This window comes from Oncorhynchus masou, chromosome 7 (assembly GCF_036934945.1).
Source record: "Oncorhynchus masou masou isolate Uvic2021 chromosome 7, UVic_Omas_1.1, whole genome shotgun sequence".
Classification (NCBI taxonomy): Eukaryota; Metazoa; Chordata; class Actinopteri; order Salmoniformes; family Salmonidae; genus Oncorhynchus; species Oncorhynchus masou.
The window spans coordinates 3,008,072-3,021,184 of NC_088218.1; the positions used below are offsets into that span (position 1 = coordinate 3,008,072).

Genomic DNA, 13,113 nt, shown 5'->3' on the forward strand with positions numbered 1-13,113 from the left:
GGAGGGAGGGAGGGAGGGAGAGAGGACCCTGCTCCAGTCCCAGCTAGCTCTGATAGTGGAGGGAGGGAGGGAGGGAGAGAGGGAGAGGACCCTGCTCCAGTCCCAGCTAGCTCAGAGAGGGAGGGAGGGAGGGAGAGGGAGAGAGGACCCTGCTCCAGTCCCAGCTAGCTCTGATAGTGGAGGGAGGGAGAGAGGGAGAGAGAGGGAGGGAGAGAGGACCCTGCTCCAGTCCCAGCTAGCTCTGATAGTGGACGGAGGGAGGGAGAGAGAGAGGGAGGGAGAGAGGACCCTGCTCCAGTCCCAGCTAGCTCTGATAGTGGAGGGAGGGAGGGAGGGAGAGAGAGGGAGGGAGAGAGGACCCTGCTCCAGTCCCAGCTAGCTCTGATAGTGGAGGGAGGGAGGGAGCGAGAGGGAGGGAGAGAGGACCCTGCTCCAGTCCCAGCTAGCTCTGATAGTGGAGGGAGGGAGGGAGGGAGAGAGAGAGAGGGAGAGAGGACCCTGCTCCAGTCCCAGCTAGCTCTGATAGTGGAGGGAGGGAGGGATGGAGGGAGAGAGGACCCTGCTCCAGTCCCAGCTAGCTCTGATAGTGGAGGGAGGGAGGGAGGGAGAGAGGGAGAGGACCCTGCTCCAGTCCCAGCTAGCTCAGAGAGGGAGGGAGGGAGGGAGGGAGGGTGAGAGGGAGGGTGAGAGGGAGGGAGGGAGGACCCTGCTCCAGTCCCAGCTAGCTCTGATAGTGGAGGGAGGGAGGGAGGACCCTGCTAGTGGAGGGAGCTAGCCAGGCTGTCCCAAATGGGTTCCTATTCCCTACTACTTGCCCTATTGGTGGTGGTGGTGGTGGGGGGGGGGGGGGGCTCTTGTCAAACATGATGTCCTATATAGGGGGGGTGGCTGCCATTTGAGACATACTGGGCCATTGGGTTGGACGTATTGGGCCATTGGGTTGGACGTACTGGGCCATTGGGTTGGACGTACTGGGCCATTGGGTTGGACGTACTGGACGTACTGGGCCATTGGGTTGGACGTACTGGGCCATTGGGTTGGACGTACTGGGCCATTGGGTTGGACGTACTGGACGTACTGGGCCATTGGGTTGGACGTACTGGACGTACTGGGCCATTGGGTTGGACGTACTGGACGTGCTAGGCCATTGGGTTGGACGTACTGGGCCATTGGGTTGAACGTACTGGGCCATTGGGTTGGACGTACTGGACGTACTGGGCCATTGGGTTGAACGTACTGGACGTACTGGGCCATTGGGTTGGACGTACTGGACGTGCTAGGCCATTGGGTTGGACGTACTGGGCCATTGGGTTGAACGTACTGGGCCATTGGGTTGGACGTACTGGACGTACTGGGCCATTGGGTTGGACGTACTGGACCATTGGGTTGGACGTACTGGACGTACTGGGCCATTGGGTTGAACGTACTGGGCCATTGGGTTGGACGTACTGGGCCATTGGGTTGGACGTACTGGGCCATTGGGTTGGACGTACTGGGCCATTGGGTTGGAAGTAAAATCCCTAATTGCTGCATCAGCAGCTGGACATCCCTCTAAGTCCCTGTGCTTTTTAATGAGAGGACTAGGGCAGGCTGAATTCCAAATGGCACCTTATTCCCTATAGGGCCCTGGTCAAAAGTAGTGCACTACATAGGGAATAGGATCCCGTTTGGGACGCGGGCCGGAGGGCTCAGAGGTGGTGGTGATCAGAACCGGGCTGTTAATTTAAAATGAGAACGGCCTGAACCGGGGGGTGGGATTATTCCTAGGGTGTGTCCCAATTTGGCCCCCCCCCCCTATTCCCTATATAGTGCACTACTTTTGGCCACAGGCCATGCCCTATCCAGACCACTTTTCTAAATGACACATCTGTGTTTCTATAGGGTGCTATTTTAGGACACAATCTCTCATCATCCCTAGTCTCACCATCCTACTGCAACACAGCGTGTCATTTAGAAGAGTGGTCTGGATAGGGCATGGTCTGACAGGACAGAGAGGGGAGAGGGTTTGTGGGTAACGTAAGCTAAGCTGTTCTTTTGGCATGGCTAGCCCTTGTTGGACATTAGCCATCACAGGCATAGCTGGCTGGATGAAGAGTTTTAGGACGGGAAAATGAATCGTGATGATTTGCTGTTTCTCTTTTCTAATTAAAGCTGCCCCCCCCAAAAAAACTGCTTTCATACCAATACACTGTTTGTTCTGTCTGTTGTTTGTGTCGTTGTTACAGAGATTGATAAACAATAGATTTCTATCTTTTGTTTTTGTCCTATCCAATATTAGGTTAACATATGACCTGTGCTTCCATTCCATTACTGTAGCCAGTCTGTATTAAATGTACCTGTAAACATGTTCCATGTAAACCTATTATAGTCAATCTCCCTGTTTGTTTGTTTGTTTTGGCATTGGTTTAAGCTTCCTTTAACCGCTTAATTGATTTGATCTACTTAGAGCTCTCCGTTTAATACAAAATGGGTTCTCTATGGAGCTGTCCTCTGGCCTCCCTAATTCACCCCCCCCTCCCCCTGTATTTTTTTTTTAGCCTGAACACCCCTCCAGGAACCAAGGTGAAGGTCCTTGGTACGGTCCAGGTGAAGAATGGCATTCTGCTTCTGGACGACTCCAAGATATCCGTCCTGGGAGGGGAAGTCGACCACATGATGGAGAAATGGGAACTGCAAAGGGTGAGGAAGAGGAGGTGTTTTACCCTTCGTTTTACAGCAGACTGTCTCTGTGACTGTGTTCCAAACAGTACCTTATTCCCTACATAGGGCGTGCACTTCAAAAGTAGTGTACTAGACTCTTTATACTATACGGGGAATAGAGAGCCTGCACCTCAAGTGGTAGTGTTTATTACGCTGTTACTGGACAGTTGTTTGTCCTGTCTGGTTCAAAGGACCATGAAAAAGGTTGTCCTGAAGGGCGTTGTAAAGGGCGTTGTAAAGGGCGTTCTAAAGGGCGTTCTAAAGGCCTGGGTAAAGGGCGTACTAAAGGGCGTTCTAAAGGGCGTTCTAAAGGGCGTTGTAAAGGGCGTTCTAAAGGGCGTTGTAAAGGGCGTTCAAAAGGGCGTTCAAAAGGGCGTTGTAAAGGGCGTTGTAAAGGGCGTTCAAAAGGGCGTTCTAAAGGCCTGGGTAAAGGGCGTTCTAAAGGGCATTGTAAAGGCCGTTGTAAAGGGCGTACTAAAGGGCGTACTAAAGGGCGTTGTAAAGGGCGTACTAAAGGGCGTTGTAAAGGGTGTACTAAAGGGCGTTCTAAAGGGCGTTGTAAAGGGCGTGCTAAAGGGCGTACTAAAGGGCGTTGTAAAGGGCGTTGTAAAGGGCGCTGTAAAGGGCGTTGTAAAGGGCGTTGTAAAGGGCGTTGTATAGGGTGTACTAAAGGGCGTTCTAAAGGGCGTTGTATAGGGTGTACTAAAGGGCGTTCTAAAGGGCGTTCTAAAGGGTTTTGTATAGGGTGTACTAAAGGGCGTTGTAAAGGGCGTTGTAAAGGGTGTTGTATAGGGTGTACTAAAGGGCGTTCTAAAGGGCGTTGTAAAGGGTGTTGTATCGGGTGTTGTATAGGGTGTACTAAAGGGCGTTCTAAAGTGTGTACTAAAGGGCGTTCTAAAGGGCGTTCTAAAGGGAGCTGTAAAGGGCGTTCTAAAGGGCGTTCTAAAGGGCGTTGTAAAGGCCATTGTAAAGGGCGCTATAAAGGGCTAACTGAAGGCCGTTCTAAAGGGCGTAGTACTAAAGGGGGTTTTAGATTTTTACATCAGCAAATAACCTTCAATTCATTACATTTTATCTGTTATCAAAATTATTAAATTTATTCAATGACATTATTCAATGACATTATTCAATGACATTATTCAATGACATTTAAAAAAATAAATAAAATCTTTCTCAAAAACATTTGTATATTGTCCCATACAATAATCTGTTCTCTTAATGATTAAAAAAATAAATATCTAATCTAATTTTATTGGTCACGTAAACATGTTTAACAGATGTTATTGGTCAGGTAGACATGTTTAACAGATGTTATTGGTCAGGTAAACATGTTTAGCAGATGTTATTGGTCAGGTAAACATGTTTAGCAGATGTTATTGGTCAGGTAAACATGTTTAACAGATGTTATTGGTCAGGTAGACATGTTTAACAGATGTTATTGGTCAGGTAAACATGTTTAACAGATGTTATTGGTCAGGTAAACATGTTTAACAGATGTTATTGGTCAGGTAAACATGTTTAGCAGATGTTATTGGTCAGGTAAACATGTTTAACAGATGTTATTGGTCAGGTAAACGTGTTTAACAGATGTTATTGGTCAGGTAAACGTGTTTAACAGATGTTATTGGTCAGGTAAACATGTTTAACAGGTGTTATTGGTCAGGTAAACGTGTTTAACAGATGTTATTGGTCAGGTAAACGTGTTTAACAGATGTTATTGGTCAGGTAGACATGTTTAACAGATGTTATTGGTCAGGTAAACATGTTTAACAGATGTTATTGGTCAGGTAAACATGTTTAGCAGATGTTATTGGTCAGGTAAACATGTTTAGCAGATGTTATTGGTCAGGTAAACGTGTTTAACAGATGTTATTGGTCAGGTAAACGTGTTTAACAGATGTTATTGGTCAGGTAAACATGTTTAACAGGTGTTATTGGTCAGGTAAACGTGTTTAACAGATGTTATTGGTCAGGTAAACGTGTTTAACAGATGTTATTGGTCAGGTAAACATGTTTAACAGATGTTATTGGTCAGGTAAACATGTTTAACAGATGTTATTGGTCAGGTAAACATGTTTAGCAGGTGTTATTGCGGGTGCAACGAAATGCTTGTGTTTCTACTTCCGACAGGGCAGCAATACCGAACAAATTACACAACATATACCCAATACACACACATCTACACAACATATACCCAATACACACACATCTACACAACATATACCCAATACACACACATCTACACAACATATACCCAATACACACACATCTACACAACACATACCCAATACACACACATCTACACAACATACACCCAATACACACACATCTACACAACATATACCCAATACACACACATCTACACAACATATACCCAATACACACACATCTACACAACATATACCCAATACACACACATCTACACAACATATACCCAATACACACACATCTAATTACACAACATATACCCAATACACACACATCTAATTACACAACATATACCCAATAGACACACATCTAATTACACAACATATACCCAATAGACACACATCTAATTACACAACATATACCCAATACACACACATCTAATTACACAACATATGCCCAATACACACACACATCTACACAACATATACTCAATACACACACACACACATCTAATTACACAACATATACCCAATACACACACATCTACACAACATATACTCAATACACACACACATCTAATTACACAACATATACCCAATACACACACATCTACACAACATATACCCAATACACACACATCTAATTACACAACATATACCCAATACACACACACATCTAATTACACAACATATACCCAATACACACACATCTAATTACCCAACATATACCCAATACACACACATCTAATTACACAACATATACCCAATACACACACATATAATTACACAACATATACCCAATACACACACATCTACACAACACATACCCAATACACACACATCTAATTACACAACACATACCCAATACACACACATCTACACAACATATACCCAATACACACACATCTACACAACATATACCCAATACACACACATCTAATTACACAACATATACCCAATACACACACATCTACACAACATATACCCAATACACACACATCTAATTACACAACATATACCCAATACACACACACATCTACACAACATATACCCAATTCACACACATCTAATTACACAACATATACCCAATACACACATCTACACAACATATACCCAATACACACACATCTACACAACATATACCCAATACAGACACATCTACACAACTTATACCCAATACACACACATCTACACAACATATACCCAATACAGACACATCTACACAACTTATACCCAATACACACACATCTACACAACATATACCCAATACACACACACATCTAATTACACAACATATACCCAATACACACACACATCTAATTACACAACATATACCCAATACACACACACATCTAATTACACAACATATACCCAATACACACACACATCTAATTACACAACATATACCCAATACACACACACATCTAATTACACAACATATACCCAATACACACACATCTAATTACACAACATATACCCAATACACACACATCTAATTACACAACATATACCCAATACACACACATCTAATTACACAACATATACCCAATACACACACATCTAATTACACAACATATACCCAATACACACACATCTAATTACACAACATATACCCAATACACACACATCTACACAACATATACCCAATACACACACATCTAATTACACAACATATACCCAATACACACACATCTAATTACACAACATATACCCAATAGACACACATCTAATTACACAACATATACCCAATAGACACACATCTAATTACACAACATATACCCAATACACACACATCTAATTACACAACATATGCCCAATACACACACACATCTACACAACATATACTCAATACACACACACACATCTAATTACACAACATATACTCAATACACACACACATCTAATTACACAACATATACCCAATACACACACATCTACACAACATATACCCAATACACACACATCTAATTACACAACATATACCCAATACACACACATCTACACAACATATACTAAATACACACAAATCTAATTACATAACATATACCCAATACACACACATCTACACAACATATACCCAATACACACATTTCTAGTTACACAACATATACCCAATACACACACATCTACACAACATATACCCAATACACACACATCTAATTACAAAACATATACCCAATACACACACACATCTAATTACACAACATATACCCAATACACACACATCTAATTACACAACATATACCCAATACACACACATCTAATTACACAACATATACCCAATACACACACATCTAATTACACAACATATACCCAATACACACACATCTAATTACACAACATATACCCAATACACACACACATCTACACAACATATACCCAATACACACACATCGAATTACACAACATATACCCAATACACACACATCGAATTACACAACATACACCCAATACACACACATCTAATTACACAACACATACCCAATACACACACACATCTAATTACACAACACATACCCAATACACACACACATCTAATTACACAACACATACCCAATACACACACACATCTAATTACACAACATATACCCAATACACACACACATCTAATTACACAACATATACCCAATACACACACATCTACACAACATATACCCAATACACACACATCTAATTACACAACATATACCCAATACACACACATCTAATTACACAACATATACCCAATACACACACACATCTAATTACACAACATATACCCAATACACACACATCTACACAACATATATCCAATACACACACATCTAATTACACAACATATACCCAATACACACACATCTAATTACACAACATATACCCAATACACACACACATCTAATTACACAACATATACCCAATACACACACACATCTAATTACACAACATATACCCAATACACACACACATCTAATTACACAACATATACCCAATACACACACACATCTAATTACACAACATATACCCAATACACACACACATCTAATTACACAACATATACCCAATACACACACATCTAATTACACAACATATACCCAATACACACACATCTAATTACACAACACATACACACAAATATAAATAAAGGAATGGAATTAAGAATGTCTAAATATATACTCAAAGGCGTTCTAAGTTCTTCTCCCCTTTGACCTCCAGAGCTTGGCCAAACACAGCAGGAGTAACATCGGAAGAGAAGGTGGAGCCCCTCCCTTCGTGCCCTTCGGACAGGTACGACCTGCCAATATTTAACTGGTTCCACGCACAGCCAATCAGACTGATTCTCTCTCCGTTCACTAGCCAATCAGACTGATTCTGTCTCTGTTGACTAACCAATCAGACTGATTCTGTCTCTGTTGACTAACCAATCAGACTGATTCTCTCTCCGTTGACTAACCAATCAGACTGATTCTCTCTCCGTTGACTAACCAATCAGACTGATTCTCTCTCCGTTGACTAACCAATCAGACTGATTCTCTCTCCGTTGACTAACCAATCAGACTGATTCTGTCTCCGTTGACTAGCCAATCAGACTGATTCTGTCTCCGTTGACTAACCAATCAGACTGATTCTCTCTCTGTTGACTAACCAATCAGACTTATTCTCTCTCTGTTGACTAACCAATCAGACTGATTCTCTCTCCGTTGACTAACCAATCAGACTGATTCTGTCTCCGTTGACTAACCAATCAGACTGATTCTCTCTCTGTTGACTAACCAATCAGACTTATTCTCTCTCTGTTGACTAACCAATCAGACTGATTCTCTCTCCGTTGACTAACCAATCAGACTTATTCTCTCTCTGTTGACTAACCAATCAGACTTATTCTCTCTCTGTTGACTAACCAATCAGACTGATTCTGTCTCCGTTGACTAGCCAATCAGACTGATTCTGTCTCCGTTGACTAACCAATCAGACTGATTCTCTCTGTTAACTACCCAATCAGACTGATTCTCTCTCCGTTGACTAACCAATTAGACTGATTCTCTCTCCGTTGACTAACCAATCAGACTGATTCTGTCTCCGTTGACTAACCAATCAGACTGATTCTGTCTCCGTTGACTAACCAATCAGACTGATTCTCTCTCCGTTGACTAACCAATCAGACTTATTCTCTCTCTGTTGACTAACCAATCAGACTTATTCTCTCTCCGTTGACTAACCAATCAGACTGATTCTGTCTCCGTTGACTAACCAATCAGACTGATTCTGTCTCCGTTGACTAACCAATCAGACTGATTCTCTCTCCGTTGACTAACCAATCAGACTTATTCTCTCTCTGTTGACTAACCAATTAGACTGATTCTCTCTCCGTTGACTAACCAATCAGACTGATTCTGTCTCCGTTGACTAACCAATCAGACTGATTCTGTCTCCGTTGACTAACCAATCAGACTGATTCTCTCTCTGTTGACTAACCAATCAGACTTATTCTCTCTCTGTTGACTAACCAATCAGACTGATTCTGTCTCCGTTGACTAGCCAATCAGACTGATTCTGTCTCCGTTGACTAACCAATCAGACTGATTCTCTCTCTGTTGACTAACCAATCAGACTGATTCTGTCTCCGTTGACTAACCAATCAGACTGATTCTCTCTCCGTTGACTAGCCAATCAGACTGATTCTGTCTCCGTTGACTAACCAATCAGACTGATTCTCTCTCCGTTGACTAGCCAATCAGACTGATTCTCTCTCCGTTGACTAGCCAATCAGACTGATTCTGTCTCCGTTGACTAACCAATCAGACTGATTCTCTCTGTTGACTAACCAATCAGACTGATTCTCTCCGTTGACTAACCAATCAGACTGATTCTCTCTCAGTTGACTAACCAATCAGACTGATTCTGTCTCCGTTGACTAACCAATCAGACTGATTCTCTCTCCGTTGACTAACCAATCAGACTGATTCTCTTTGTTGACTAACCAATCAGACTGATTCTGTCTCCGTTGACTAGCCAATCAGACTGATTTTCTCTCCGTTGACTAACCAATCAGACTGATTCTCTTTGTTGACTAACCAATCAGACTGATTCTGTCTCCGTTGACTAACCAATCAGACTGATTCTCTCTCCGTTGACTAACCAATCAGACTGATTCTCTCTCAGTTGACTAGCCAATCAGACTGATTCTGTCTCCGTTGACTAACCAATCAGACTGATTCTCTCTCAGTTGACTAACCAATCAGACTGATTCTCTCTCAGTTGACTAACCAATCAGACTGATTCTCTCTCAGTTGACTAACCAATCAGACTGATTCTCTCTCTGTTGACTAACCAATCAGACTGATTCTCTCTCCGTTGACTAACCAATCAGACTGATTCTCTCTCAGTTGACTAACCAATCAGACTGATTCTCTCTCCGTTGACTAACCAATCAGACTGATTCTCTCTCCGTTGACTAACCAATCAGACTGATTCTCTCTCTGTTGACTAACCAATCAGACTGATTCTCTCTCTGTTGACTAACCAATCAGACTGATTCTCTCTCTGTTGACTAACCAATCAGACTGATTCTCTCTCCGTTGACTAACCAATCAGACTGATTCTCTCTCCGTTGACTAACCAATCAGACTGATTCTCTCTCCGTTGACTAGCCAATCAGACTGATTCTCTCTCCGTTGACTAACCAATCAGACTGATTCTCTCTCCGTTGACTAACCAATCAGACTGATTCTCTCTCCGTTGACTAACCAAACAGACTGATGAAATTGTCGTCTCTCTGTGCTCCTCAGAAGTGTGTAAGGAATGAGGAAGTGGACTCCAGAGAGCTGGACACCAGGAAGACTCTGGTCAGCACCAGTGTGGTGAAGACGGCTGACGAGAACGAAGAGTTTGAGAAGCAGAGGCTAGCAGCCATCGCTGAGGTGGCCAAGAACAAAGAGGTGTGTGTGTGTGTGTGTGTGTGCGCGTGTGTGTGTTTGGTTTTATCCCTGTTGTCGTAGCTATAGTAACTGGACCACTCATGTCTGTGAAACTCTGTCCGTGTCCCACTGTGTGAGTTGGTTCTGTTTCTACTGGCTTGTTGTATCTTAAGGGCCAGTTTCCCAGACACAGATTCTCCATTGTAAAACAGCTGTTTAGTCCAGGAAGAGACTTTGTCTGTCTGCTCCTTGGGAATCCAGCTCTGAGTGTCTTTTGACCTCCTCTGAAGGGAACTCGGACGTTTGGCGGCGGAGGCAATGCTGGCGGGAACCTCGTTAATACTGGCGGTCGGGACCGGCGAGGAGGAGGAGACCGAGGAGACAGGGACTCGTACCGGCAGAGACGAGAGGAGAGGACGGAGGAGTCCAGCCGTCCAGAGGGAAACTACAGAGAGCTCGGGAGTTACCGGGAACAACCAAACTACCGGGAACGAGGCAATTACCGCGAGCTGGTGAGGGCTTTGACCTTTTGACCCAGTGTTTCCCTTAGCTCTGTGTAGGCGGGTGGGTCTCTTTCCCTCTGTCTAAAAGCCCCCCAAACCCCTGGCTCCTTTCAGTTTTAATTAAAGATGTTTGAGATCTTTGTGGTCAGGAGAATAACTCTGGTAAAATATGCCTTGGCTCTCTGGTTTTGGGCTGGACCTGTCTAGGCTTCACAACAACAACAAGAAGTCAGCTTAATTCATTTGTTTAATCTAGATTCCTGGTTTGCAGTGTTTCTGATTTAGGTTTTTATTGAGCCGTTTTGGTGTCAGAGTCAGATGGTGGTTTAGGGTCTGATTGTGAAATAATCTCGGGGACCCTCATCGGTTTCAGACGATGTGGGACTGGGCCTCAACAACAACGAGTCTTTCATTCAGTTGTGTAATGTAGACTCCTGGCTTGCAGTAAGACCCCTCCCTTCCCCCATTAGGCCGTCTCCCAAAGGGCACCATATTCCCTCTATAGTGCACTACTTTAGACCTGATTCCCTATATAGTGTACTACTTTATACCCTATTCCCTCTATAGTGCACTACTTTAGACCCTATTCCCTCTATAGTGCACTACTTTAGACCCTATTTCCTCTATAGTGCACTACTTTAGACCCTATTCCCTCTATAGTGCACTACTTTAGACCCTATTCTCTCTATAGTGCGCTACTTTAGACCCTATTCCCTCTATAGTGTGCTACTTTAGACCCTATTCCCTCTACAGTGCACTACTTTAGACCCTATTCCCTATACAGTGCACTACTTTAGACCCTATTCCCTATACAGTGCACTAGTTTTGCAAGTAGGGAATAGAATGCCATTTGGGACATGGGCTATGTTTCCTCCTCAGTGCGTCTTGACGGGAGGGGTGGGGGGAGAGGAGGGAGCGAGGTGGAGGGGGAGGATGGGGGGGGAGGGGACAGGAGAGGTGGAGGGGGAGGGGAGAGGGGGAGGATGGGGGGAGGGGGGGACAGGAGAGGGTAACAGATTAAGGAGATAATCTGAGGAGTCTCAGTAGAATAGAAAGGCTATTAATCTTGAGCAGACGACAGTAGAAGTGGTGATGAACTGTGGATGGAGTTTTATGGGGTGAATGAAGACCAGAGAGAGAGAAGTTCAAATGTGTGTGTGTGGGGGGGTTAATGAAGACCAGAGAGGGAGGAGTTCAAATATGGGGGGGGGGGTTAATGAAGACCAGAGAGGGAGGAGTTCAAATATGTGTGGGGGGGGGTTAATGTAGACCAGAGAGGAGGAGTTCAAATATGTGTGTGGGGGGGGTTAATGTAGACCAGAGAGGGAGGAGTTCAAATGTGGGGGGGGTTAATGAAGACCAGAGAGGGAGGAGTTCAAATATGTGTGGGGGGTTAATGAAGACCAGAGAGGGAGGAGTTCAAATATGTGTGTGGGGGGGGGGGTTAATGAAGACCAGAGAGGGAGGAGTTCAAATATGTGTGGGTGGGGGGGGGGAGTGGGGGGGGGGGGGTTAATGAAGACCAGAGAGGGAGGAGTTCAAATATGTGTGGGGGGTTAATGAAGACCAGAGAGGGAGGAGTTCAAATATGTGTGTGTGTGTGGGGGGGGGGGTTAATGAAGACCAGAGAGGGAGGAGTTCAAATATGTGTGGGGGGGGGGTTAAATGAAGACCAGAGAGGGAGGAGTTCAAATATGTGTGGGGGGGGGGGGTTAAATGAAGACCAGAGAGGGAGGAGTTCAAATATGTGTGGGTGGGGGGGGGGGTTAAAGAAGACCAGAGAGGGAGGAGTTCAAATATGTGTGGGGGGTTAATGAAGACCAGAGAGGGAGGAGTTCAAATATGTGTGTGTGGGGGGGGGGGGTTAAT

At 44.0% G+C, this 13,113-nt stretch overlaps 1 protein-coding gene across 2 annotated transcripts in view; it reads left to right on the forward strand.

Moving 5' to 3' along the window:
• LOC135543120 (tudor domain-containing protein 3-like) overlaps positions 1–13,113 on the forward strand; it is a 60,141-nt gene that overhangs the window by 11,746 nt on the left and 35,282 nt on the right. For both annotated transcript variants that reach the window (XM_064970197.1, XM_064970198.1), the window contains exons 5-8: positions 2,538–2,679; positions 8,040–8,111; positions 10,613–10,762; positions 11,032–11,253. In XM_064970197.1, the coding sequence (XP_064826269.1) occupies positions 2,538–2,679; positions 8,040–8,111; positions 10,613–10,762; positions 11,032–11,253 (586 nt within the window). The remainder of the gene's footprint in view (positions 1–2,537; positions 2,680–8,039; positions 8,112–10,612; positions 10,763–11,031; positions 11,254–13,113) is intronic.